Consider the following 27,698-nt stretch of genomic DNA (forward strand, 5'->3'; position numbering starts at 1 on the left):
AATTCTGCTGTTTCTTCAAGGCCTCCTTTCTCAAAAAACGCCTCACCTTACTCTTCCTCCTGAGAGAGTAAATGGTAGAGGGATAAGAACATGAGCTTTTGGAGTCAGACAAACCTGGATTAAAATCCAAATTTCATCATTTGTTTGCTGTTGCCAAATCATTTAACCTTTCTCAGTCTCAGTTCCCTCGTCTTTGAAATGGAAACAGAAGGCAATGAAGGACCACACTGGGTCACTGTGAGGGTGAATTAAGTCTGATATCAAATGTACATCTCCTAGCAGGGTCCCAGCCCACTCTACATTCTGCCGTTTTGCCACATGTGGGGGTACCTTACTCTGTCCCTCTAGTCACATCCACCCCTGAAGTTTTGACTGGTTCTCGAATTCCATTAGGTGGCTGAGCTTTCCTACTTGGGAGATGGGAGTGGGCAAACAGGTTCCACCTGGAGGAATCCAGCCCAGGCCCTTAGTCACCTTGGTGGGATTCCCACACCCGTTTGGACCCAAAGGAATCTCCTCTCTCCTTTCTTCATGTGAGCACAGGGGTTTTGTCACTGGGAAATGTTTAAGTCTCCAAAGGGGTACACTGGCCTTCACCATCAGTACTCACAGTATGGTGAGTCAAGCAGAACAAGGACAATCCTATTTTAAGGTAGGTAAACTGAGCCTCGAACTATTTTTCATACAGTTGGATCTAGGACTTGAACTTCTCAGTCTTACTCAGAGGCTCTCAGAGGCCTGGGCAGTTGTGGTGGGGAATGGGGGGAGGGGGGCTCTGGCCCCAGAGCAGGAGATGGCGCATGAATCCTGGCTCTCAGGGTCTCCACCGCTTATCCACATGCTGGCAGGGAGCTCAGTGTCTGTATTTTCTTTGTGAACCTTGAGTAGGTTATCTCACCTGTGTCATCATTTGGGAAAGAGCAAGGGTATGTATGTGTCTGGGGCTGGGGGTGAGGGCGGGGACAACACGGACCGTGAGACCAGCAAGCTAGGATCAGGAACTCAGGATTCCAGCCCAGCTGTTCACTTACTTGGGCCGAAGTCCTGCCCTCTCTGGACCCCAACTGCCCTACCTGTAAAATGGGGGTGGTAGATGGAATGATCTCTGTCGTGGAAGCTTAACATTCCCGAAGTGCTGTCTTGGTCCAGCCCCTCCTGGAGCCCAGAATGTCCCTGGGGTCTGACTTCACCAGTCTGGCCCCACCAAATATCTGACAGCATTCGGCTGCCTCCACCCTCTGCCCTGTCCTTGCTCCAGGAGCCTGGGCCTGGCTCCAGCTCCCCACCATGCTGGGACTGAGTGGGCAGTGTCTTGGTCAGTCCTGAGAAGGGGACCTCCAGGCCCACGTTTGACTTCTTGATCCTCTTCCCTTCTTCCTGGAGCCAAAATCCTCTCCTCCCTCCCTCTTGAAATCTGAGCTCAGGGATCCAGGGAGGACTGTCCGTGCAAAACATTCCATCCAGTTGTCCAAACACCCTGCACAGCTGGCGGAGGGAGGGGCGGCTAGAGCTGGGGCTTTTGAAAGCCTTTGGGCTGTTGTTTTCATGGAAATGGTGGAGTCTTCACTGGGAGGGCGAGCCCTGGCTGCCCTATGGAGTTCACAGGGCCCAGAGGATAAAAGAAGAGCCCCCAACACAGGCACTCCTAGGCTTGCCCAAGGTCTCCGTCCCGAGTGCCCAGCCCCTGGTGAGGAAAATCCATGTCTGCCGGGCCAGATGTGCACCACCACCTCAGCGCCTGCTTGCCGGCGAGAAGGTGACTAGACAGTGGGCGGCTGGAGGGCTTGTGAGCCTTCCCTCATGACTGGGCTAAGCAGCGGGGGAAGGGCAGGAGGGAATGATGCTGAGATAGCATCCCCAGAGGTCACTTCCGGCAGCAGCTTTTACTGGCTTGCAGTCTTGGAGCTGGCTGCCTCTAGCCTCCAACTCACCAGTGACCCGGGATAAGTCTCCAAGCCTCAGTTTCTTTCACCTGCAACAGGAGAGGATTGGGCCTCTTCTGGCTCTGATTTTTCTAAGAGGTCACAGACTAGGACAAGACTCTTACAGCTCTCCATACAGTCCCAGCTGTGCCCAAGTGTCCAGAAAGTAGCAAAATTTTCTATACAGTTCCCAAAGCAACTCTGACTCAGTTTCCCCCCTGAAGGGATGGCTGAGGCTTGGCAGGGAGGGACTATCTGTCATATACTTTGTTACCAACAAGGCAGAGCCTCTTCCCTTTTTGCCATGTTAGGATGATGGGGAGACTCCCCCCTTCATACATCCTGTTTTCCATTAATTGTTTCCAGGTGGGCCCAGAGGTTGCCCTGCAGAGGAAGGTGGGGACACGGAAGAATTTCGCAGGGGGATCAGTGAGGAGCAAAAACAGGAAGGGGGTGGGAGCAAGCCATGGAAACTTCATTGCCAGGAAAGGGAGGCCAGCATCTGGTTTGCATTAGACTGAGAGAGAGAGCTTCGAAGCCCAAAGCCTGAGTGGGAGATATTGTTATCCGCAGGCGAGTGGGTGGGCGGGGTGTGACTTAGTCAGGAACTGGCAGCTTCTCCCCAGTGGGAGCTCAGAGGCTGACAGGAAAGAAGAGGGAAGGCGAGGGAGAAGGGAATAGGAAACGCTGTTTTCGTCTCCACTGTGGCAGGCACTTCAGGAATGTTCCCTTCTTAGATGTTCACAACATCTCAGGGGAGAATTATTCCCATTTTATAGATGAGGGAACTGAGTCCCAGAGAGGTTAAGGGACTTGTCCAAGGTCACACAGCCAGGGAATAGCAGAACTAGGATTAGAATTCTGGCCAGATGAGACAGGGTGGAACATTCAAATCCTCTGGGGTGGATTAAGGCTAACCATGTGCCTAGCAAGGGGGCACTGAGGATTTGATGATTAGTGTGTGCCAGTCTATGCCCACGAGTCACTCAGTGGGGGTGTCCAACAGTGCCATGGGGCACTTGCCATGACACTTCACCACGCGTCTGAGCGTGGGAGCCCAATGCCTAGAGAAGAAGAAAGCAATTCACAGATGGCTTCCTGAAGGAGGGGGTATGACAAAAGAGAAATGTATCAGCAGGGGTGCAATGGGATGCAGGCCGAAGAAAGAGGGGTTAATGTGAGGAAAAGGAGGGTTGTAGGGTATATCAGGGCAGCTGGCCTGGTGTGCCTTAGAGGGTGAGATTCCATTTTACAGCTGGAGAAGCTGAGGTAAGAGAGGGTAACACGCCCAGAGGTTCACAGTCTGGAAGTGGAGTAGAATCCAGCCTGACTCCAGGCCTGTGTTTTTAACTGCTTTATTGAGTGGTGCCTTTTTGTTGGTGGTTAAAGGTTTGAAGGGGATGTTGAGGCCAGGGACCAGGGTAGGGGAGGCAGGGAACCTTGTCCAAGGCCACATGGCCAGCTCGTGATAGAGCCAGGGCTGGACAGGTTATTTCCAACTTGCCACCCTGGGCAAGGAGGGGACAGGCAGCTGTATCTGTGGGCCTAGTTGAAGCCCTGGGGCCTTGGGCATGTAGAAGAAGGCTCCCGTTTCCCTTTGAGGACTCACCTTCCCTGGCCCAGAGCCCAGGAAGGATGGCCCCAGCGTTTTCGGCTGTCAGCTGAGCCACAGGAGTTAATAATTACGGGGTTTAAGGAGATAGAAGCTTGTCTGGGAGGCTCCTCCCTCACACGCAGCTGCTCCTCAGAGATAGCAAAGGTTAGAGTGAGCCTGCGGGTAGGGAGAAGGCTTCTGCCACCTGCCGCCTGGCATTCTCCAGAGGGACCGTGGGTCCAGCCCTCCAGGCATGGACTCTTCTGAGGAGTATACCAGGTGCCCTGCCCGAGGGAAATGCCCCGTGTACCTGGCGATGAGCTCAGGGATTGTTCGCTATGCTGCACTTGAGGGGAACTTGGGAGAGGCGCCCTGGGACACAGACAGGTGAGCTAGTGACCCGGGACATGGACGGGAGGGATGCATTTTGCCACTCTACAGGAAAGTGGGGGGAGGGTGTGAGAAGCCAGGTTCCCAACCGGGGACTGGCCTAGGACAATGAGGAATTCCATGAGCCTCCTACAAGGTGAATGCCAGGGGGTGGCCACGGTTGTCTTGTCTGATTTGGTTATACAGATACAGAATCTGAAGCTCAGAGAGGGCATGACACTCATCGTGTATCACACAGCGAACTGAGCACACAATCGGCCTGGGTCATCCTGGCTGGCAGTTCAGCTCCTCATCTGCCTCCAGCCAAGGGTCTGTGATGGGGGTAGTCAGGGGAATTGCAGGGGGTTAGATTTGGGGAAGGAAGGGGCTTGGAGGCAGAGGACACACCTTTTGTTTCTCCCTCCCCACCTGTGGGCCAGGCACCCAGTAGCGTCTCTTATTGCCTGACTGCATACAGCTGCAGCTTCCAGTGAGGCCGCTGGCTTCTGGGCTATCTTCTCAGAACACTGGTGTAAGGGGTCTCAGTCCCACCACCCCTGGCCGTGTGACATCAGGCAGTTTCCTTAACTTCTCTGAGCCCATCCTTTTCAGCTGAGGAGCAGAACTTCTGGACTATAGGAGAAGCTAGTGAGGCCTGGGAGTCCGAGGTAACTGGCTGCATAGACAGGATATTTTTGGCTAGTAATTGGTGTGTCAATGATCCCATAGTGGTGACCCCACACTTGTCGTTTGAGGCCTCGCTCAAGGGCCTCCACAGCCCACCAGCCCTTCCAGGCTGAGGATTCTTCCTCTAAAGCCATAGCCCTGAGCGGACACACCCTTCACTCTTTATCTCCCACCAGTCTGGGTTGTCAGACTTGGACCAGGTCTTATCTCCTGTCTGGGCTCGTGAAGATTTGGAGGGTAAGGGGCCTGTCCTGAGAGCCCTTTGTGTCATCTTCTCGCCTTTTCCCTAAATAGTGAGCAGAGCAAGGGCCAGGAAGACAGCAGTTGCTCAACAAGTCTTATTTGGTGAAGGATTCAAATCAGTAAACATGATGACACCTGCTTTCGGCCAGACCCTGGGCTGGGGTAGGTGCAGAAACAAGTGCCAAGAAGGAGCAGGTCCCCATCCTTCAGAAGCCATAGTTGCTGAAACAATTGCCCTGCAGAGTGAAGGGTATGTGAGGCCTGGGCAGAATGATTCTGCAACGTTGGAAGGGACGCCCAGGTTGTTGATTGTGCAAGGCACTAGCCAAAGGAATGAGCGAACAAGGGACGAAATCCAGCCTACCCTCCACGCACCAAGTCCTGCACCTTGGTGTGCCCACCTAGGAAAGGAGTACCATTGTCATTTTGGAACAAAGATACCATTCACTTAGCAAGGTAGTGTGCCTTGGACAAGTGGTGGTGCTGGAAGTGGAGGTCCTTGAGAGTATGTCCCCCTCCTTCCATCTCCCCCACCACACTGGAGCCCCAGGAGGACAGAGCCTGTATCTGGCAGTTTCCCTTTGTGTCCCCAGCCCTGTATGGCCCATAGTTCTTACTCAGAAGAGGTTGAATGAACGAATGAATGAATGAATGAATGAATGAATGAAATATGTGTCCCCAGGTGGAAACCTGACACACTCAAGCCTGGAGCCCTGGTTCTATGAGGCTGGAAGAGTAGCGCCCAGAGTTCTGTTAGCTTCTGGAAAAGCACTTTCTTAACTCTCCCAGTCCTCCTCTAGACACAGAGAGTGGGAGCCATTGTCCCCCCAGGAGAGAAAGGGGGTTATGCTCTCAGTGGATCCAGCCCCAGGCTGAAGTTGAGCCAGATGGTCAGGGCAAAGGGCTCAGGATAGGTGACAGGGACACAGACACTGAGGGACACAAAAGCCAGTGGTCTGGGATTCAGGGAAAAGTTTTGCAACGGATGAAGGACCAGACAGGTGTGTGTGTGTGCATGGGGGCGGGGTGTATTCCTCCAGACAGAAGACCTTGGGCAAAGGCACGGAGGGGCAGGGTTGGCATGGCAGGAGAGGCTGGGGTTGGAGACTTGGGCCAAACGTGGGTCCTGCCTGGGATAAGCACTCAGAGCAAAGACGGAGAACACTTGTTAGGGGGTCTGCCAAACAGGCAGGATGTGGCACAGGGACAGGGTGGAGCAGGGAGCCCAGGGAAGGAGGGATGGCCAGAGGGCCAGGTGAGGGGGGGAGGCTGTCTGCTGGCTCTGAGTTAAGAATGAGGGAGCTGAAAGCCCAGGAGCCTTTGCAGGCTCTTGAGCAGGGTGACCCAGGGTGGGTGCCGCCCCCCCCCCCCCCCCCCCCCCCGGTGCCGGGGCCGGGGCGGTGACTGGAGAGGGAGCAGCCGGGAGCGTCTGAACGCCGCGCTCCAGCCGCATGATGTGGCTACGCTCCTCCCCGCACTCCGCCGGTGGCACAGCCCCGAGGCCCACGGCCGTGGGGGTGGGCGTGAGCGCGCGAGCTCTGCGCTGGCCGCCGGAGGGGGGTGGGGTCAGGCACGTGTCCTCGGGCCACCCTGTCTGCCACGTGACCCCCTGAGGGCAGGGTCGGGGCTGGGCTGGGGGCCCACGCGCGGGCCGGGGCTGCACCGACAGACAGGCGGCGGGGCAGGCCGGCCGGCCCGGGGCGGAGTCGGCGGCGGCGGGGACGCGGCACAGCGAGATCGCGGCGGCGGCGGGGACGGACGCCTGGGCGCCCCGAGGCGCCGGGATGTGGAGTGGGTAGGTCCGCGCGCGCTCGCGGTTCTGCGCGGGGTCGGGCTGCGGCTGCCTCGGGCTGGGAGGGTCGCGGAGCGCTGCGGGGCCTGCGCTTCCCACTTGGAGGTGCTCGGCTCCCCAGCCCTGCCAGCGGCCGAGGAGGAGCCCGTTGTAGCCCGAGGACAGCGGGCGTCCTCGCAGAGACGGAAGGACACTCCGCCGGGAAGGGCTGGCGTCTCTGGGGATGGGGAGTGTGAAAGGCGGGCGGCAGGGCGTCCCGGCTTCACTGCGCCCACTCCTCCTAGCTCATCGGGAGAGCAAGTTTGATGGGAGGGTGGGGTGCAAACCAGAGTACGTCTGGGCTTCGCACCTAGAAGAGGGTCCCCCAGCTTGGACGAACCCTTAGAAAGCAGTGCATGTGGGGAGGGGGGCTGGGTCTCTGCCAAGGTCGCTAGCAAGTTGAAGAGCCTCTCCCTGGGGGGTTCCTGGAGCTGGCAGGGCTCAGAAGTGTGGGGTGGGATTTCCCTGCAGCCTGGAGCCAGATGCTGGGTTCGTGGCCCCAGTACCCATATCTGTTCAGTGGCTCTCAGAGGTGGTCCCCGGGTCCGGCCGACCCCTGCCCTGTATGTGCAAAAAGGCTGTGGTCTTCTCAGGGAGTTGGGCAAACACTTCCTCTTTCCCATGGCCGGGAAAGACTAGGTCCTGGAGGGGATGCAGCCAGAGTGGGAGTGTATTGTATTCGTGGAAAGAACTGGGCCAGATGGGTGGTCCCAGGACAGGGCTCCCAGCCACAGCTGCGGAGTAAAGGAAGCGCCCCTGGGGAGGCTGGCAGGCTGGATCCACTGTATTCCATGGCACTCAGCAAAGCCGGAGATGAGAGGGGAGCACCCAGGGGAGGAAGAACGGGGTGCTGAGGGAATGGAATCCTGGAAGGGCTGAGGTGTAAGAGGAAGCAGGAGACTCTTAAAGGGAGGCAGTTGAAGTAAAGGGTGTACTCTTTGGAATTGCGCCCTGGGGGAAGGAGACTGAGTTTAGGGAGAAAGTGGCTGAGGTGGGTTGGTGGTACCTGGAGTAAGCAGTTCTTCCTGGGGTTAACTGTTGGAGCAGCAGCCTGGTCTGGAGGAAACTTTTGACCTGTTATGTCAGGTGCGCCCAAGACAAAACACAGCCACTGAGTTGCTATGTGATCTTAAGAGTATGGCCTCCTTGCTCTGGGCCTTTCGGTGAAATGAGCAGGTTGTGGGGTAGGAAGTGATCCAGTGCCAGACAATGTCCTTCCCTGTAGACATCCAGGCCAAGGCCAGACAGACAAGGCTGGGAACCACCAGGAGACGGCCGCTCTGTTCAAGGACACTATCAAAGAGACTACTCAAAGTCTGGAGAAGGTCCCAGGCCAGCCTCTCTGCCGTAATCCCCGGGCCCTTGTGGATGAACCAGGCTGTCAAGCTGACCCCACTATCCTCAGTCAGCTTACTACTTCTATGAACATTTGCATTCCCTGGGACCTAGCCCAGGGTAGAGCACAAAGTAGGTGTTTCATAAATGCAGGTGGAAAGCATGAGGGGGAAGAATGAGGAGCTGGGCACCTGGGGAGTGAGAGACAGAGCTTTTAGGTTACCTGGACCACTGCCTTTTCATGGACTCCTCCCTTGACTATTGGAGGCAGGCATTGACCAATCAGGGCCAAGCTGCCAGCACCTACTGGGGGCCTGGTGTCCTAGGGACTTGCCCAGACCCCAGAAGCTGCTGGGAGCGACTCTGCTTGGGGTCACACTTGCCCTCGTGACTCTCACTGAGCTGTTTGTGCTTGTGGCCCCCAGTAGCTCATGACAACTCTGGGCAGGTGTGTACTTGGAGTCTTTCATCCTAGATTAGAAGGAATCTGGGATTAGGAGTCAGTGACCCTGGCTAAGCCATTGATGTCTCTGGGGCTTAGTGTCCTCATCTGTAAGATGAACTGAAATATCTCTCTTGAGTGACTGCTGTTGAGGGCCAGGGCCTGGTGCCAGTTGGCCACCTTGGCCCTGGACCCAGGGCTGCTCCCCTGGGGTTAGTGGCAGTGGTAGGACACTGCAGGAGCTCAAGTGGCCTCCTTCTTGGGCCTTCCTGAGCATGGGCCATCATGAACTCTGCCCCAGAAGCAGCTCCCCTCAAACCAGTCTGCTCCCTTCCCCATCCCCCACAGTGTTCCATGTCCATCGTCTTGAGTGCCAAGCCTGCTCAGAGGGGTTGGAGTGAGGATGGCATCTTGGGTACTTCTGCAGCTAACACAGTGTTGGACTTGGGACTTGGTCAACAGAAGTCAGAGATTGGGTTCTGGGCTAGTTTTCTGCCACTAAATGGCCACATGATGTTGATGTAGCCCTTCAGTCTCAATTTCCCCATCTGGAGGATGGGGCTAATCATATCTATCTTTAAGGAGGGCCAGGGTCTGATGGACTGCCCAGGAATGAGATGAGATCACCCCACTCTCCCAGGAATGAGGGACTGTGTCTTTGCAGCAGACAGGATACTAGGGAGCTCCAGGGCTGTAGAAGGGCTGTGTGATCTTGAGCAAGTCACTTAACTTCTCTGGGCCATAGCTTCCCTAAGGGGCTTGGATCTGTGAGCTCCTGTCTATAGGGCCTAAGTCATAGGGGACTATAGCTCTGAGACAGTTCTGAAGTATGGCCTGGGGATTCCAGGGTCAGGACCAGAGGGAAGAGGGTTGTACAACCCTCTGCTGCCTCCTCCTGGAAGCCCTCCATGAATTACTACCTCCCCTTCCCCCTCAACAGGTGGTGATAGCTTTCCTGTTATTCCTTAATCAACAACACATCTAAGTGCTGGACTCAGACCCTCATTAGTGTCCTGCTTATCCTAGACTGTCCCCCTGCCTTCAAGGGATTTGTGCCCAATAGGGTGGGGGAGGGGGAGCAAAATGAATTAGAACATGGTCAGAAAAAGGGGCTTGGTGATGTTGCTGCCAGCATCTGTGTGGTCATGCAGATTGGGTGGATTGGGGCTGGTAGAGTGCCTGGCACAGGTGCTCACTGTGCATGTGTTGAACGTTTGAGGTCTTGGGGTATCAGATTCTTCTATGACTAAACAGGTGACTGTGAGGCAGTGCTGTGTGCCCTGCGCCCGCAGAGAAGGGAGCCCCTACCCTCTCAGGCCTTGTGCTGGCTCTGATTGGAGACCCAGGGCTGGATTTCCTCGTCAGGCCTGGAGCTGTAGTGGGGAGAGGCGTGGCCTGGCCCACCAGCCTCAGGTGTTCTCACCTCCCTCCTTACCATCCCAAGGCCGTCCCTGACCTTCTCCCCTCTCCTGCTCCCTGTTCTTCTGCACGGTGCTGATGTTGCTCCTGCCTCCCGTGCACACATCTACTGCCCCCTTCCTGGAGTGGTCCAGACCCACCCTTTCCACCCCTGGGGTCCTGTTCTTCTGTTCCCATGTGTGATGTGACACTGTCGTCCCATTCTTCAGGAACCCTCCCTTCCAATCCCTGGAATGGCTCCTCGTCAGATCTCCATGCTGGCTCTCTGGCCTCAACTCCTCTGTCACCCATCCTGTCACCCAGGCTCTGGCTGCAGCTGCTTCCTCTGTCCTGGTGCCTCCCCTCAGCTGCCACTTCCCAAACACCTCAGCCGCCCTCTTTCCTTTCCCCGAAAGACCCTGTCCCAGTTCTTCATTCTGGTCTTGTGTACCACTATTCTCCTCATTCACCTTTTCCTCGGTTTTCAATTATATTAATTTCTGCAACTTATTTTTTTCTGTCCCCCCATCCAGCCCCTGGTTCTCCCAGGAACACCGTCTCAGAGTCTTATGTGTCTGTGTGTCCCCTCTGCGTGTCCCCTCCTAGCCCAGAGCCTGCCTGGCTTACACAGCAGCCTTGGGTGGAACCCCCCACTACCACCACCACTTGCCCACTGTCTCCAACTTCCTCAAACAACGTCTGCATCCTGCCTCACTTCTCCGAAACCACCATTCGTCCCCTTTCCTCCTGTCCAGGCTTCTCTGGGTGACAGGTCCCATGACTCAGTACTGCCTGGGCTCTGGGTTCAGTTCCCACCCTGCCACTTTCTTGCTGTGTATTCCAGCCAGGTCACCATCCCTCTCTGAACCTTGGGTGCTTCATCGCTCCAACCGGGTTGGGGAGAGCATCTCCCAGCAGTGGCATAATGAGGTTCACACACAATGATATCTGTGGGTATGTGGAGTGGTGGGCTGGTGTGGGTGTGCGTGTGGGCCTGGGATTCCAACGTGCTGGTGTGTTTGGAGCTGAAGACTTGGCCCCTGTCTGTAGGCTGAGCCTGGCTGGGTTTGGAGTCCAGTCAGGAAGCCAAACCTTGAAACCTTGGCCCCTGGTGAGAATCACTTGGCTGTCACCCTCAGTGCCCTCAGGGCTTACTGGACTGTCCCTGAGTGCATGAGTGCGAATGTGAATGAGGCCCCTGTGCCATGGCCCTGCCCTGGAGCTGGGCCCTGGGTTGGGTTCCTGCTGACCGGACCAGCTGCAGCCACCCTAAACTGTGGACCTGGTGGCCCCAAGCAGAGGGAGAGCAGTCCCAGTGTGCCCTCCCAGCCTTCTTCTTCCCCCAGTTTCAGAGCTTCCCTTGCTGGCAACCCGCCTGCTTGTTTAATGAACCTGTTGTGCCCATTAGCACAGGGGTCTTTAACTGAAAGAGGTGACTTGGGCACTGGTGGTTGGGGAGGGAGAGGCTGAGGGGCAGGCTGGTAGGGCCGGGGCTGGGAAGGGGCGCACAGGACCCTAGTTGGGCCCTTCTAGCCTCAGGAGAGGCCTCTAGACAGGCCCTTCTGGCCCAGTGGGAGTTGCTGGGTGACTGGGGACCATAGAATCCAGGGGTCCTCATATATTCATTTTGCCATTTTTTGTGGATGGGGACAAAAACCTGCTGCCCCTCCTAGGGCAGGCCTGGGTCAGGGGTGAGGATTGCAGTTGCTGCATTCCCTCCACCCTTGTGTGTTTCCAGGGGAAGTGACCCAGTGGGGCCTTTCCTGCACGAACTGCTGTGGGCTCTAGGAAACGGCTCTCACCTACCTGTGACCTTGACTCCTACTATCTCCCGCCCCTGAGCAGACCCCTTCCCAGTGACCTCTGCAGCATTGTATCCTGAACACTAGACTCTGTTTCTGCAGGGAACTGGCACTGAGAAGGTTTGAGCAGAGGTCATGGGCATGGACTTGAGGGGGAGAGATATAGGGCAGCAGAACTTAAGTGGTAGCGTCTGCACGTCTGCGGCGTGAGTCCACCCCACTGTAGGATTCACATCCAAGTTTTGGGGCCTCTGCCCTGGAAGGCTGAATAGTGTGGAGGATAGGGGAATCTGGGTTGGGCTGGACCCGAGGGATGAGGGGCCTGGGGTCCCTCCTTCCTCTGAAATTTCTGAGTCACCAAGCTGGCCTCACAGCCCGGAAGTGGGAGGGGTCTGTAGATTGGAGCTTCCCTCCCAGTGCAGGATAGGTCCTTCTTTCCCTCCTGCTCCTGCACTTCTGGCCCAGGCATTGGACAGTTGGTGACTGCAGGGCGGTTGGTCCTGCTGTTGCCATGCTTTCTGCCATTGGGATTTGTGCATTGGGCTTTCCCCCTAGGGTTAAGGGGAGGGTATCACAGAGATCTGTCTCAGGCCTCCCAGGTCCCTTTTCTCCTCTAGCTGCAGAATAGAGCCCCTCCATGCCCACCCCGTACCCCTCCACACCCAGCAGTGGTTGGGAAAATGATGGGGGACTGTCCAGCCACACCCCCAGCCCGTGCCCATGGGACCAGCAGGAGAGTTAACGTCTTTCACTGTGGCCAGAGGCCCAGACCACACTAGTGGACGAAGCTTGGCCCCCATGGGAGAGGCTGGAAGTCTTCTTCTCCTAGGCAGGGGGCGTGGGCCATGACAGGTGGTCCTTGCAGTGGGAAAGGCACTGGGGTGGGGTGTCTGAGACCTGGTATCCTGTCCGTGTCCTGTGCTGTCCCTGTAGGTCACCCCACCCTTGGCCGACGGTTCTTGCTCATTCTGTTGAAGTGGGCACCACCAAGGTGGGGACTGCTGCCTCCTCCTGAGGGACTCTGCCGTTCTTTCTCACCTGAGGAAATGGGACCGAGCCCCTGGCCTCTGTGCTGCCAGCATGGCAGCTGTCCAGGATGGGCAGTTTCAGAGCCTGGGCAGGCGTGGTGGGGGTATCTGCCAGTGTGGCTGAGGACTTACACCTTTCACCTGGTGCCATATCCAGGAACTTCTCATTTGATTTTTAGTGCACCTGCTGCTGGTTTTTACCACCGTCCGCAGAACGGAAGCAGGAGCAGAGGATTTCAGTAGCATTCCCAGGGGCTGGCATGTACCCCAGGTCAGAACCTGGCATGGCCCTGGGCTCGCCTGACTCTGGCCTCTGCTCGCAGCCACACCTCCTCTGGCCCTGGCCCTCCCTCCTGGAAGGTGGTTTCTGGGCCTGAGCAGAGGCTGAGAAGCCAGTTCGGGCAGGGATTGAGTCAGATTTCCCTGGTACAGCCAAGGAAGAGACTCCTGAGTCCCCGTGGGCCCATCAGGCGTGGATCCTGAGACAGAAGCCCTGATTCCTCCACTCACTGCCCCTCCCACTGGGAGCTTTGGGCCTGGGCTGAAGACCTGGCCACCTGTCCCAGCACTGCCACCAACCACCTCTCTGAGACTCCGTCCCTCATCTGTAGAATGGGGACGACACCACGGCTGCTGTGGAGAGTGTGAAATGAGATAACATGGGAAGAGTACCCTGTGTAGTATCCAGCGTAGTGTCAGTCCCCTGAACGCAGACGCCAGCCCAGGGCCACCATCTCACTGCCACCGCCCCTCAAGCCTCAGGACTCTCTTCCAACAAGACTCTTCCTAAACAAGGGTATTAGGAAAGACCCCTGCCTGGCATAGACACTGTTGATGGAGGTATAGATGTGTGTGCCCTGTGTCCCGGCCAGGCAGGACGCAGCCCAAGGAACCTCAAGGCCACACTCTGAGCCAGTTCTAAAGCAGAGGGCAGCTGGACAGGGCTGTGTGAAGGAAGGGTTGGGAATGGGCTTAGTGCTTGGGTCCCTGGGTGCCTAGTCCCTCTGTGTTACCCTAGGGGAAACTGAGGCTCAGGGTCTGCTTGGTGACTGTCCCAGGGTCCAGAGGACAAGGAGGAAGGACAGTGTCCAGCCTTGCCTTTCACACATTCCTCTCAGCAATCCTGAATCCCACGACCCCTGGGCCTTGTCTCTCCTCCCTCCTGTGTGGGCCTGTCTGAGCCCTGTCCCCTCCACTTCCCCACTGTTATCAGCGGCCTGGCCCAGCCCCCCACCCTCAGCCCAGCCACTGGGCTCAGAAGCTGCTGGCTCAGGAGCCGCCAGCTTTTGCTGAGTGAGCAAGTCCAGAGGTGCTGTCTTGGCACAAACCACTGCTGCTGGGGCCCCTCCTCCCTCCCCCCCTTCTTCCTTCCCTCTCTCCTTCTCTCCCTCCCCAGGGTCTGTTGTGAAAGGGGAATGGTGGAGGTGAAGGCAGAGGCTGGTGGTCCCCACCCTACAGTGCCTCCAGGGTCTTCAACTTAGGGAAAAGAGGGTCCTGAGGCCCAGAGGGGGAGGTGTTTGCCTGAGGTCACAAGACAGACCAGCAGAGAGCTGGGACAGCTCCCCACAAGGTCCAGGGGGCAGGAAGTGAGTCTGCCTTGCTGGGCTGTTTGCAGAATTTTCCTGCCTCAGCCCTGCCTGCCCTGGCTGGCTAGGTCCTTCCTCTCAGATCCGCCCTAAATTTGCATAAAATTAATTTGTCATTAATTTGTCACGTTAATGACAAAGGCAGTTCTCACTTCAGTGCCTCCTGTGTGCCGAGGTTTTATGCACATCTCTATGACCCTTGAGGTAGGGCCATTGGGATTGTCACGACTTTATGGAAGTGGAAACTCAGATTCTCAACACTGATGCATTGACAGTCACCTGTTGGACAAACACAACTGACCACCTACTGTGTGCCACACACACAGCCCTAGGTCCTGCACTGGAGGGCGTGGTGGACAAAGATGAATGAATCCTGTCCTTGCCCCCGAGAGACCTCATGTTTGGTCATTCTGCCCTTGTGACAACCCTAGTGACGGCCTCCCTGGTAGCATCCCTATTTTACAGATGGGGAGACTGAGGCCCAGAGTGCCTTGCCCAGGGTTGGTCCCTAGGCTCAGCTCTCCAGGTCTCAGGACCCCACCCTAAGTCTGCTGTTTGCCTCACAGCCAGCCCCATCCTGACGAGGGCCACCCACCACCCCTTGAGGCTGTCTCAGTCCCCTGGAAGAGCACTATCTCCTGCAAAAGCCACAGGGAGTCCTCTGTAGGGGAGGAGGCCCAAGGTGAGAAGGGCCCTGCAGCCACCCAGCTGGATGTGTCACGCCTGCGCAGCTCGTCCATGGAGATCCGCGAGAAGGGCTCTGAGTTCCTGAAGGAGGAGCTGCACAAAGCCCAGAAGGTGAGGGTCTGAGGGGGGCGGGGGCCCACCTGGGAGAGCTGTGGGCTCTTATCGAATACCCAGAGATCTCATGCACCTATCAAGGCCAACTGTGTGAGGCCTGTGCTAGGCATGAGGGAAGTCCAAACAAAGGACGGACCAGTTCTTCTGGTGACTTTTAAATGACTTTTAGAAGTCTTGACTTCGCTGAAAACCTGTTCCAGGCTAATGGACTGACTGTTGGGTTTCAACCTCAAGCCAGGAGCTAAATGGAAAACGCATCATAAACTAGGGGAACAGAGGAGGCAAGCTAGAGCCCAGAGGCTCCAGTGATTTGACCTGGGGCATGGAGCTACAGGGGGTGTTCCCCCAGTATCAGGTGTAGGGGCCCCTGAGGGGCTGACAGCCACCTGCCTCGCGCCCCTCAGGAGCTAAAACTGAAGGATGAAGAATGTGAGCGACTATCCAAAGTTCGGGAACAACTGGAACGGGAGCTGGAGGAGCTGACAGCCAGCCTATTCGAGGTACGGGTGGCTGGCCAGCTGGGGGTGCAAGGGACTGGGTCTGCTGGACATCCAGTGGCTCCTCACCACTCACACAGAGCCTTCCTTCTTCCCAGGAAGCCCACAAGATGGTTCGAGAAGCCAATATGAAGCAGGCGGCGTCAGAAAAGCAGCTGAAGGAGGCAAGGGGCAAGGTGAGGCCCCACCTGCCAAAGCCTGCCCAGAGCTCCTGCCCTTCTCCTAGCCCTGCAAGTCCTGGCCTTCCTACCCGATCAGACCCTTGTGTGGCCCGTTGGGGCCACCAGGGATGGGCAAATGGAGGCCCAGAAAATGGGGCAGAGGTGACGCTGCCTGCCTCTGCAATTCTACTGCACCACCTAAATCTTTCTGGGGCCTTCCAGGGGCTAGGAGGATCCTGTGGTCATTTTCATTTCTTTTCCCTCCTCCCGCACCCCCTTTACAAAGCAGAAACCTCAGGCTGGCTGTATGAGCCTGGGCAAGTACCTTCCTGTCTTGGAGCCCATTTGCCCACCTATAAAAATGATGGCTGGTCTATTCCTGGCTCCTGGGGGCCCCTCAGTGTGAGGCCAAAGCAGCTCCCAGACGTGGGCCTCTAATGGAGTCCTGGCTTACAGTGTGACCTCAGGCACACCATGTCGCCTCTCTGAGCCTCAGTTTCCCTACCTGTAAGATGGGTGTCTCAATCCCCACCTTGAAGGCTGTTCCAAGGGTAACTGGTGTTAGGTGCTAGTTGCGGCTGGAACAGGCTGAACTGAGATGGGGTGGCAGACAGTGGCAGCCAGGGTGGCATCAACTCTGGACTAAGGTTGGCAGCCATCTCATTTTGGTCAGATTGACATGCTGCAGGCAGAAGTGACAGCCTTGAAGACACTGGTCATCACGTCCACACCAGCCTCTCCCAACCGTGAGCTCCACCCGCAGCTTCTGAGCCCCGCCAAGGCTGGGCCCCGCAAGGGCCACTTGCGTCATAAGAGCACCAGCAGCTCCCTCTGCCCTGCCGTGTGCCCTGCTGCAGGCCACATTCTTGCCCAGGACAAGGAGGGAAAAGAGGTGAGGGGCAATGGGTGGGCAGTGGACACAGGAAAGGGAGACAGGACCAGGCCTGACCCCCTTGCTGTGACCTGGAGCCTGTCCTGTCCTTTCTGGGCTTGTGTGTCCTCTAGCCATGAGGGCTGGGCAGGCTCCTCATGATAGAAGGCATCTGACCCTCAGCCTCCGGGTGTACAATCTGGGGGGCATAATAACGTCCTCTCACCCCTCCAAGCAGTAGGTGATATTTTCTATACCTGAGGCTGGCCTTGGGCCTGAGGGTGTACCCTCAGGGGTCCACAGAGACACACACTCCCTCGGCCTGAAGAGGCCGCTACTGGGCCTCTGGAGAGGCTGCCTGGGTTCTGTGTGGCCACAGCCCTGAGGCCCAGGACTACCTTGTGACACCCCTGGGACTTGAGGGTCCTTGGCACCCTCTGGCTGTGGTGCTGAGACAAGCCTGGCCTTTAGCAGGGCTGTCTCCCCCTCCTCGGCTGGGTACATGGGGTACCTGATCCAGGCTGGACAATGGGCTATGATGTTGGTGATGGGTCCTTGAGCAAGTAAGGTCCCCTGTCAGTGCCTCAGTTTCCTCACATAGTAAATAGGGACTCCTGGGACCCTAGAGGAATTGACAAGACGTGACTGTTAGGACCTCAGCTCAGGGCTGCACCCAGCGAGCATTCACAGGGGCTCTAGTGGGATTCACCTTCCTGGGGGTCTCTAACACCAAGGTGGCCCCCAGCTCCATGCTGTCCTGTGTCTCCAGAGCTCCCAGAGAGGCCGCTTGTCCCCCTTCTGAGTTCTGAGCTTCCAATTGGACACTAATATCTGCTTCCTCCTATCTGTCTCTGTCTACCTGTCTGTCTGTCTGTCTGTCTGCCCCACCACCGGCCCCACCTGCCCAGCCTGGGCTGCCCCCCCTCCTCTCCCTGCTCCTCTGCGTGGTCCCCAGCAAGGCGGTTCACCTCACCTACGAGCCAGCCTGGCAGCTCCCGCCTGGGGAGCCGCCCACAGCCCCCACCTTCGCTACCTCTCTCTCCTTTTCCCGACAGGTAATGGCTCCAGAGAGGGGCCGCCCCTCTGCCCCCTCCCAGCCTCACTCTCTCTGCATGCTCCCCAGAGCAGCCAGAGAGTCGCCTCTCACAGCCTGTGTGTCTTCCCTCCTGTGTGCATGCGCCTATGTGTGCCTGGGGTTACCGGTGTATACCTGCGGGGTCACTCTTCAATTTTCCCTGCTCAAGGAGGCAGTGAGGGTCTTCAGGGCCAGGTCCTGGAGCCAAGTCTGTAATCCTCTAGTGCCAGGAAACTGAAAACAAACCTGAAGTGAAACTTTGAGTTCTTGAGCCTTTGATGCAAAGGGAAGAAGGGAGTTCTTCTCAGGACTTTGTTCTCTGCACTGCCACTGGGGACAGGCGCGCTGGCATGCTGTGGCCTGCCCTGCATTCTGCCTGGTCCTCACCTGCCCGTCTCTGCTGTGCTGGCCCCCAGCGCCCTGACTACCCCACCCTGCTCACCCTCCCCCACAGGTGGACACAACCCTGTTTGCAGAGTTCCAGGCCTGGAGAGAATCGCCCACCCTGGACAAGACCAGCCCCTTCCTGGAAAGGGTGTACCGGGAGGACGTGGGCCCCTGTCTGGACTTCACCATGCAGGAGGTGAGGCGGGGCAGAGGTGGCTAGCCGGAGGGCCAGCCCCTCAGCCAGAGGCCCGCCCCTCACCACCCCACCTGCCGCTTTGGTCTGCCACAGCTCTCGGCACTGGTACGGGCTGCCGTGGAAGACAACACACTCACCATCGAGCCTGTGGCTTCACAAACACTGCCCACAGTGAAGGTGGCTGCAGTCGAGTATGGCAGCACCAAGTAAGCTTAGCCCCTGTCACCCCTTCCTGCCTACTTGGGAAAGCTCCACTGACCTTGACTCTACCGAGGGGGTGGCCAGGGAGGACTGAGCTTCAGGTCTGCCTGTGGGTGTCCTGGTATGGCATCTGGGGGTGGGCAGGAGCAGTGGCATACGGGCCAGGCTGGGGAGGACTACAGGGGCACCTGATAGGAGAGGGACAGTGGCTTCCCCCACGGAGGGCAAGGAGGCATCTTTGACTGTGCCCATTGACCCATCCTGCCCCTGGTCATGGACCCCCCAGGCTCTCCAGGGAGTCTGGGAGCTGGGATCTCCCTCTTCCTGGCTGACCTGATACACATCCCTCTCCCACTCGTCCTCTCCCACAGTGGGTTCCGGGCTCTGATTGACATGTAAGTGATGTCAGTTGCTAGCTCTGCCTTCTGCTAGTAAATAACGAACGACCGTAGCATCTTGTCCTTCCTGCTACTCAACCGACATTGAGCAGGGCTAGAGCACAACAAAATAGCCAGGCTGGAGCAAGGGGCAGAGATCGGGGAGCACTTCCCCTCAGCAGCCCAGGGTCTGGCCTGCAAGGGAGGGAGCTTCATCATGGATGGGGACATTTGAGCCAGGTTTGAAGGATGAATAGCAGTTTTCCCAGTAGGGAAGGGCCTTTCAGGCAGAAGGAACACAATGAGGGCAGGTATGAGAAGCTGGGGTATTAATAGAAACACCACTGAGTTGGCTGGTGGATCAGTGGGGTGGGCAGGGAGATGGGGCTGAGGCGGTAGGGGGTATTTGGGACCAGAGTGTAAAAGTCCTCAGATGAGGTTTGGGCTTTAACCCGCTAGGCCAGCATTTCACAGATCACCAAAGACATCCCTGAAAAGAGGGTTCCCTGGTCCAATCAGAGAGTCACAGTGAAGCTGCAGGCAACAAAGGCTCTAATAAGTTCCGCAGCCAAGGTGCCTACTTAACCTTCCTTTACTCAGGATTCTCCATAACTATTTCTGGGCAGTAAGAAAGCGGCAGGGAAAGATAGGATCGATGTGGATTTCTGGGAGAGCCCTGGCTATAACATGGAGAAGGGGAGAGATGAGGCACAGGCCTGGTTGCTTCCAGCTGAGGGAGCTGGGTAAAATGCCCTGCTGGCATGACCTAGCCTGGGGACTTGGTAACCAAGGGCAGGGGAGAGTGGACTTCTGATTAGTTGGGAGAAGAGGTGACTGGGTCTGAGGGCTACAGTAGGGAGATGCTTTTTTAGTGGTTACAGGGGGTAGGGCTTTGGTACACCTGACATGAGGTTGACCAAGCTCTCCTGTCCAGCGGATGAAGAGAAGCTTTCTGAGGTGGGGTCCAGCTTGGTTTAAAGGTCCATCTCGGGGACTTCTGGGGCTGCCTCCCCCACCCCTTGGCCTGGCCCTGGGCTTGTGGGAAACTGGGCTGGGGAGAGGATGCCAGGTCCCACTCCCACGTCTGCTTGCTGCCCCTCCCTCTGTGTCTCCTCCTGGCTGCTGCATCCTCCTTGCATGAGCTGGCTGGGCGAGCCCCAGCTGGCCTCCATGGCCTCCTCTGCTTTCCCCCAGCACATGTGCCCTGAGCGGCCTTTCCCGCACCTGTCGCCACCGAATCCGGCTCGGGGACTCTGAGAGTCACTACTACATCTCGCCGTCCTCCCGGGCCAGGGTGAGTCATCATTTGGAATGTCACTTGACTCCTTAGGGCCCCCCGGGCTGTAACTCTGGGCCCCAGGCTTGGGAGCACAACCTTGATCTACAGACCAGGCTCAGAGCTGTGCAAAGACTGACTCAGGCCACATAGCGAAGCCAGATGTATTAGCTGGCTATTGCTGTGTAACAAATTACCATACACTGAGTGGCTTTAGACAACACCCATTTAGTCTCCTCTCCCTGCGTCAGGAGTCTGGACACAGGGGGTCTCCTGGGCTGCAGTCAACTTGTCAGCCAGCTGCATCCTTTCCAGATATCAGGGTCCTCTTCCAAGCTCACGTGGCTGTTGGCAGAATTCAGTTCCTTTGTGGCTGAAGGACTGAGGTATCCATTTTCTTGCTTTGAGAAATCATAGGAGTGACATCCATCATCTCTGTTGTTTAATGTACCCTAATCAAGGGAGTGACACTAGAGTTCAGGTTACAGCTCCAGGCTCCTGACCCCAGCTTGGGCTCCAGCCACAGGCTTTGGAAAGGGTCCTAAGACATGTCTGTCACACAAGCCTGACAGTCAGCCGTGGGTGCCGAGGGGTCTCCAGGACTCCCAGCTTCTTTCCTCTTGGGCTGTGTGACCCAGGCTGGATCAGAGGAACTCAACAAGCTGCAGGGTAAGGGTGGGGTGGTCTCCATTCTTTTGTCCCCTCATAGGCTGTAGAGAATTGTAAGGAACTAAACAGAACATGTTAGGAAACTCCAAAGCTTGGTGAGCTCCTCATGGGGACGAAAGTGGACAGATGTCCCCAGTGTTGGGTATCAGATTAGACAGTGAGGACAGTTTGTATGTTCCTGACTGCTGCTTCCACAGGACATCTGAGCGTGTTGTCCTGGCAAATGCCCCCAGCCATGAATTGGTCTCCCATTTACCTAAAGGGAGTCTGAGCCTTAGGAAGGAAAGGGGTGTGCCTCGGGTCTCCCCACTATGAACCCAGCCTCTTTTTACTGCAGCCCCCACCCCATGTATCTGTGCCCAGAGCCTTGTTTGGTGGTCACCAGTCCCTTTTGCCTTTTCCAATCCCAACTAGGGTTCAAGAGAAGGATCCATGCTAGACATTCCCGTAGCAAAATCTAGAACTTTGTTTCTTATAGGCCTGCACATCCACTGTGTTGTGCAGACCCGTATGGGAGATGAAAAGGGTGTAAGTTTTAGGATACGGTCCCCTAGGATGTGTCTCCCACCTTGAAGAGACGGAGGAGAGTGGAGTCCATAGGGAGAAGAGCTCTGTCCCGAAAGCACAGTCCTAGGGGGAGACGCCCACTCACTGTTCCCTGCCACTCCCTGCTCATGAGGCTCTCATGACAGCCCATTGGCCACTGGGCAACACCACAGCCTGGTCACACCCTCCCGCTATCTGCCCACAGATCACAGCCGTGTGCAACTTCTTTACCTACATCCGCTACATCCAGCAAGGCCTGGTGCGGCAGGACGGTGAGCGCCCCCTGGTGGCCAGAGGCGGGATGGCGCCCGGGAGGGGAGGGGTGAGGAGCTGCAGCAGTATCATCAACCCAGGGTTTTGCTTCCCCTTCTGAGGCCAGGGCTCAGCAAGGGGGGAGGTTTGGCGTTAGTAAAGGGCCTCCTGGGCTCCGCAGTACCAGGAAAGCTAGCTTGATGCCACCCCTGTACTCCTTGTCCCTGGGGCCTGAGGGGACAGCTCCCTGTTACTGGCGTGGCACTGGAGGCCGTGCCTGATGGGGCCTCCCCTGTGAATCCTCTCCCCTCCAGGTGTGACCCCCTCACCGTCCGCTGAACACGGGCCTCCCAGTGCGCCCTTGCCCAGCAGGTCCTCCCCCCTCCCATTGTCCCCCTCCTCCCATCAAAGCCTAGCTTCCTGCTCCTTCAGACTTTGTTCCTGATGAGTTCTCCCAAACCAGTTTGAAGTCTGAGCCTCTCCTCCCCAGCTCGAGGGTCAAGTCCCCCAGGAAGGCCAAAGCCAGACCGGGGTGAGCCCTGCGGGGCCCCCTCGGCCCAGCTCATGAACTGGCACTGCGGCCCCGCTCATTGCCGTGCGGCCCAGCGAGCTGGGGTTGGGAAACGCGTGTAGCCTGTCGAGTGTGTGGCAGTGCGCACAGGCATATCTGTGTCTGACTGTGGCAGTGACTGTCACCTCTTCCACCAGTGCAGTACAGGTTCTTCAAGTGTGTTCAGCACTCAACAATTTGCAAGGCCTGAGTGGAGCCTCACAAAGGTCCCGCCACTGACTGAGGTCATTTTCTTGGGGAACTGGGGAGCCCTAGAGTGCCCGCCAGCTGCCCTGCCCAAAGCCGGGGTCGGGGGCCGGGCCGTCTGCCAGAGGTGACCCTGAGCGGTCACCGACCTGTCCGCCCTCTCTCTGCCTGCAGCAGAGCCGATGTTCTGGGAGATCACGAGGCTGCGGAAGGAGATGTCACTGGCCAAGCTGGGCTTCTTCCCCCAGGAGGCCTAGCGCCTGGCCCAGGCTTGGAGGGGGGCTCAGAGCTGGAACCAACAGCCGCCCCAGGACGGACAGACAGACAGGAAGACAGGATCCTGGACCCACCCCTGAACTGGAAGCGGAACAGACAGACAAATGGCCGGCCCTGGAGACAGCCCTGAGCCGGTACCAAATGTCTATCCCAGGAGAGACTGGACATCATGAGGTGACTCTTCTCTCTTTCCCAGTGGTTCTATAGCCACCAGGAGACTCTCCAGAAAGTACCAAAGACCAACGAGCCTGGACCCATACTCAGGGGCTCAGCCCTTGTGACGGGACACCTGGGCCGCCAGCACCCCCCACCCCCAGTCCTGGGAGCTGCTGCTGACCTGGACCTTGTTGCTGCCATGTCCTCAGAAAGGGACCATGCTGGGTGACCTGATCGCCAGGGTATCCCCCCCCCAGTTCCCAAGCCCGGGGCCACCAGCATCCCCTTGTGGCCATCCCTCACCCCATTCTCAGGTGGCCATCCTGTTGGACTGCCCCACTGGGCCTGCCATGGAGGGGCTGGCAGGGACTTCCACGCCAACTGGTATCTGCTTGAGAACTGTCCCCCAGGGATTCTTAAGATGGATCAAGTCCCCTCCCCCTCCCCTCTCATTTGACCTTCTCCATCCCCTCCTGTGCTTCAGGAGGCCCTGCCCCCACCACCACTCGAAGGACTCGGGAGGGCACTTTTCTCCCAAGGTAAAACACAGACAGGAGCTCAGGACATCACGCCTGTTTTCAGCTGTGGGTGGCTATTCAGACAATGAGGGCTGAGGTGGCCAAGACCTACACACAGGACTGGGGTGGGGTGGCCGGACCGGGGCCCCTCCACACCCCTCACAGCCCACTCGGTACCGGAGTACAACCTGGACACGTCCCTCACCACGTCGGATTTCCTCCTCCGAAAGGAATGTAATGCGATCTCTATTTAATAAAGGAAGCCTTTGTTGGTAGATGCCCGGCAGCCACGCGCGTTCACTCCTGCGCCCCAGGGTTCGGGCCAAGGCTTGGGCATCTAAAGGAATGAAACCAAATCCGTTCCTTGCCCACCCACCCTCGTGCTTGGGATTAAGCCCAAATCCTAAAGGGACTGCTGCAGGGAGTACTACTGGAGTCTTCCCCAGTGTTCCGTGGGGGGATGAGGCCGGCTTCCTGTCCCCTGTGGAGTGGCTGCTGTCAGGGGGACCCAATGCTGAGGCTGGCTCTGCCTCTGCCTCGCTGGGGGGCTTGGGCAGATCCCCCTCCAGTCTCCCTGCCTCCATCTAAGGGAAGCCTGCCTGGAGCTCAGGGTCAAAGCTTTGGGGCTACCTGCATGTACAGGACAGTGGCCGGATTGATTGGTGATGTCTGCCAGCAACACAGGCAGGGGTTTGTGATAGCAAAGCGGGGCACAAAGAAGGATGAAGTTCTGGGTCCTGGAATTGCCCATTCCTGCCCACAGCTCCCATATGTCTGGCCCAACCACACCCAGTGCCCAGGAGACACCAGGCAACATTTCAGAGGTCTGGCAGACAATTCCACACCCCAGATCTGCTCTCCCTGCCCCTGTGATAGATGGCACGTCTGTTGTAAGGCGCAGGTGGGGCTATCATGAGCAAACAACAACTGAGATACCAGGGGTTCTGGGTGAGGGACCAGAGGGATACGCACACTCTGGCCCCAGTATCTCCTGACAGTAGCTAATACTGTGTTTCCCCCAAAATAAGAGCTAGCCTGACAATCAGCTCTAATGCATCTTTTGTAGCAAAAATTAGTATAAGACCCGGTCTTATTTCACTATAAGACCGGGTCTTATTTTACTATAAGACTGGGTATAATATAATATAATATAATATAATATAATGTAATGTAATGTAATGTAATATAATATAATATAATACCGGGTCTTATTTTACTATAAGACCGGGTCTTAATAATATAATATAATATAATGTAATGTAATGTAATATAATGTAATGTAATGTAATATAATGTAATGTAATATAATACCGGGTCTTATATTAACTTTTGCTCCAAAAGACACATTAGAGCTGATTGCCCGGCTAGGTCTTATTTTCGGGAAAACACGGTATATCCCGGGCCTGGTTCCAAAACGAATTTATTTAATCTGCACAGCAACCCAATGTGGTTCTGTTTCCCCCATTTTACAGATGAATAGACTGAGGCATGGAAGGACATGAATGAATGAGCCCAGCTCCAGAGCCCACAGTATTAACCAGCATCCTAGACTCCTTTTACTAACCACCTGTCCTTTTACTAGACTCCTTTTACTAACCATGTGCCTGGTAATGAATTAGGCCGTTCTGTTTTTCAGAGATGGAGAAACTGAGGCTCAGGCAGATTTGAATCTAGGTTTGTTCCCCACACTTTTATCCCCTTACAGCTGCCCCCACCCCAGCTCTGCTGGCTTGGGGTGGGGATGGGAACTCTCTGAAGGAGCTCAGGGCTTTGGGTCTTGGAGTTGGGAGGGGAGAGCTGGCTGACATCAGCCACACAGGCGTTGTTCCTCTGAAGTGAATTTTCTAGATAATTCACTTGGGCTTCTCTAAGTGCCCCTGGCACACGTAGCCACCTCTTGAAAGCTAGCGTGGACTGTGGCCATTGAGCCTGAGCTGTGCCCCACCATGACCTTACGCATTATTCTGCAGTCACATTTCACAATCTGCCACACCTGTACTGATTTGATTCTTCCAGGGCTGTGCAACTGGGCAAGTTGCTCCTCTCTGGGCCTCAGTTTTCTCACCTGTGAGTTGGGAAGTTTGGACTAAATGACCTTTATAGCCCCCATCTCTTTTTTTTCCTTCATTTTACTGTGGTTAAAAACACATGAAGTTTACCATCAGAACCGTTTTTACGTGTACAATTCAGTAGTGTTAAGTACATTCATGTTGTCGTGAAACAGATGCCCGAACTTTTTTCATCTGGCAAATCTGGAACACTATACCCATTAAACAACTCCCCGCCTCGCACTGCTGGCAACCACCATTGTACTTTTTGTTTCTGTGAAGTTGACTACTTCAGATGTTTTATATAAGTGGAATCAGGCAGTATTGGTCTTTTTGTTTTACTTCACATAATGTCTTCAAGGGTCTTCCATGTTGTAACATGGGACAGGATTTCCTTTTTAAGGCTGAATGACATATTCCATTGTATGCATATGCCACATTTTATCTGTCCATCCATTGATGGACATTTAGGTTTCTTTCACCTCTTGGCTAGTGTGAATAATGCTGCAATGAATATGGGAGTGCAGATAGCTGTTTGAGACCCTGCTTTCAATTCCATTGGATATTTACCCAGAGGTGGGATTACTGGATGATATGGTCATTCCATTTTTAATGTTTTTGAGGAGCCTCCATACTGTCTTCCATAGCCTTTGGACCTTTTGCATTCCCACCAGCAGAGTGCGAGGGTTCCAGTTTCTCCACATCCTCGTCAATGCTTGTTACATTGGTACTTTTTGATAATGGCCTTTCTGTTGGCTGTGAGGTGATAGCTTACTGTGGTTTTGATTTGTATTAACGATGCTGAGTATCTTTTTGTGTGCTGGTTGGCCATCTGCTTGACATCTTTTTACTAAGGGGCATTCATTCAAAGGAGCTCTACTGTATCACACAGTGTCTTCAGGGAGAGTCTTGTGTGGGTGGGTGGTAGGGCCACGGCTCTTGAGTAATTCTGTGGCCCTTGCCTCCCCAGACCTCAGCCTTCACAGAAGAGCAGTGTCCAGGGCCTAATAACCAAGCTCCCAGGGTGGTGAGCTTTAACTCAAGGCCAAGTCCTAAGGCTCTGACTTGAGTCCGCTTTGTGTGTCTGCTGCACAGCCACTGCCCGGCTTTGTGACTGCTCTTTCTGGGAGGCCCAGGGCTTTTTCCTAAATTTGCCTGACTAGGCCCTGCCATGCCTGTGCCTCTTGCCCAAGCCCCGCTGGCCTGTACAAGCATCATTTGGTCCAGGACAGTGGCTGGTAGCTCCACAGAGGTGGAGACTTCAGTATGTCCAACAAGAGGCTTGTGTGGCAGCTCGTGGCAGGGAGAAGCCCAGCAGGAGCAGGGACAAGGGCTGTATTTGAGTGGTTTGAGGGACTCCCTTCAAACCTCAAGTTCCCCCCACCCAAAAAAAAAAAAAAGTGCTTCAGCTGGCCAGACCCTCCCTTTTGGCTAGTTCCCCTTCCTCCTCCCTACATGCAACACTCTGGCAGTGGCCCAGTGGCAGCTCAGGAATGTCAAGTGGTACCTCTCCCTTTCCAAGTGGTCAGAGAGGGCTCTGGTGCCCTGACAGGGGTTTGGGGACATTGAAGTCCCAAGTTCCCCCGATTCTAGGAGAGTTGCCAGATCCACAGGGTTGAAGCCCAGAGAGGTAAAGTGACTTATTGAAGGCCCCAAGGCTTGCAGAGAAGTCGTGTGGGACACTGTTGATTTGGCTGTGGGGAGGAGATAATTCAGATTTTACGGGAACACAACTCCGGGTGGCAGGAGGGCCCCACCACCTCTCTCTTCTTGCTGGGACGAAGTGGCTGGAGAGGTGGCACGGCCCCAAGCCCCATCCTTGCTTTGCTTCCTGGGGAACGCTGTGCAGGCTGTCATCTTTCTCATCTCTCCAGGGGCAGGTGGGCTCGGTGGAGGATCTGACTAACCCCAACCCCCCAGCTGTTGCACACGTGAGCTGAGAGCAGGCCAGCGTCCAGGAAAGGCACTGGGTCAGCATCTAGTCACTGAGCGCTACTGAAGATGGAGTGAGGGCTGTGCCCCCCTGTGGAGGGGTTGGATTTGTTTTTTGTTTTTTGATGAGAACATTTAAGATTTACTCTCTTAGCAGCTTTCAAGTATGTAATATAGTGTTATCAATAATCACCATGCTGTACATTAGAGCCCTAGAACTTACTCACCTTATAACTGAAAAGTTTTTACCCTTTGACCAACATCTCTGCATTTCCCACACCCCTCAGCCCCTGGCAAACACCATTCTACTGTTTCTATGAATTCAGTATTTGTCTTTCCCTGACTTACTTCACTTAGCATAATGCCCCCTCCAGGTTCACCCATGTTGTCACAAATGACAGGATATCCTTCTTTTTTCATGGCCAAATAATATTGTATATACATATATAATAATATTATATATGT

At 55.9% G+C, this 27,698-nt stretch overlaps 1 protein-coding gene across 11 annotated transcripts in view; it reads left to right on the plus strand.

Annotated features, from left to right (window-relative positions):
* Positions 1 to 23,538, plus strand: part of RAB3IL1 (RAB3A interacting protein like 1) — a gene marked incomplete at its 5' end in the record, with an annotated part of 40,545 nt that extends 17,007 nt beyond the window's left edge. Inside the window, 11 exons of one of the 11 annotated variants that reach the window (XM_081063020.1) lie at positions 1,546 to 1,756; positions 14,804 to 15,035; positions 15,443 to 15,538; positions 15,634 to 15,711; positions 16,370 to 16,588; positions 17,476 to 17,622; positions 18,097 to 18,225; positions 18,319 to 18,431; positions 19,998 to 20,097; positions 21,500 to 21,566; positions 22,481 to 23,526. In XM_081063020.1, coding sequence (XP_080919146.1) covers positions 1,701 to 1,756; positions 14,804 to 15,035; positions 15,443 to 15,538; positions 15,634 to 15,711; positions 16,370 to 16,588; positions 17,476 to 17,622; positions 18,097 to 18,225; positions 18,319 to 18,431; positions 19,998 to 20,097; positions 21,500 to 21,566; positions 22,481 to 22,560 — 1,317 coding nt within the window. In that variant the 3' untranslated portion in view covers positions 22,561 to 23,526. Of the gene's footprint in view, positions 1 to 1,544; positions 1,757 to 3,651; positions 3,904 to 6,487; positions 6,611 to 14,803; positions 15,036 to 15,442; positions 15,539 to 15,633; positions 15,712 to 16,369; positions 16,589 to 17,475; positions 17,623 to 18,096; positions 18,226 to 18,318; positions 18,432 to 19,997; positions 20,098 to 21,499; positions 21,567 to 22,254; positions 22,342 to 22,477 lie in introns of those variants that run through there. The other 10 variants (XM_081063023.1, XM_081063017.1, XM_081063021.1 and 7 more) reach the window with 10 other exon arrangements.
* Positions 23,539 to 27,698: the final 4,160 nt, after the last annotated feature.

Source organism: Rhinolophus hipposideros, assembly GCF_964194185.1.
Source record: "Rhinolophus hipposideros genome assembly, chromosome: 10".
NCBI lineage: Eukaryota > Metazoa > Chordata > Mammalia > Chiroptera > Rhinolophidae > Rhinolophus > Rhinolophus hipposideros.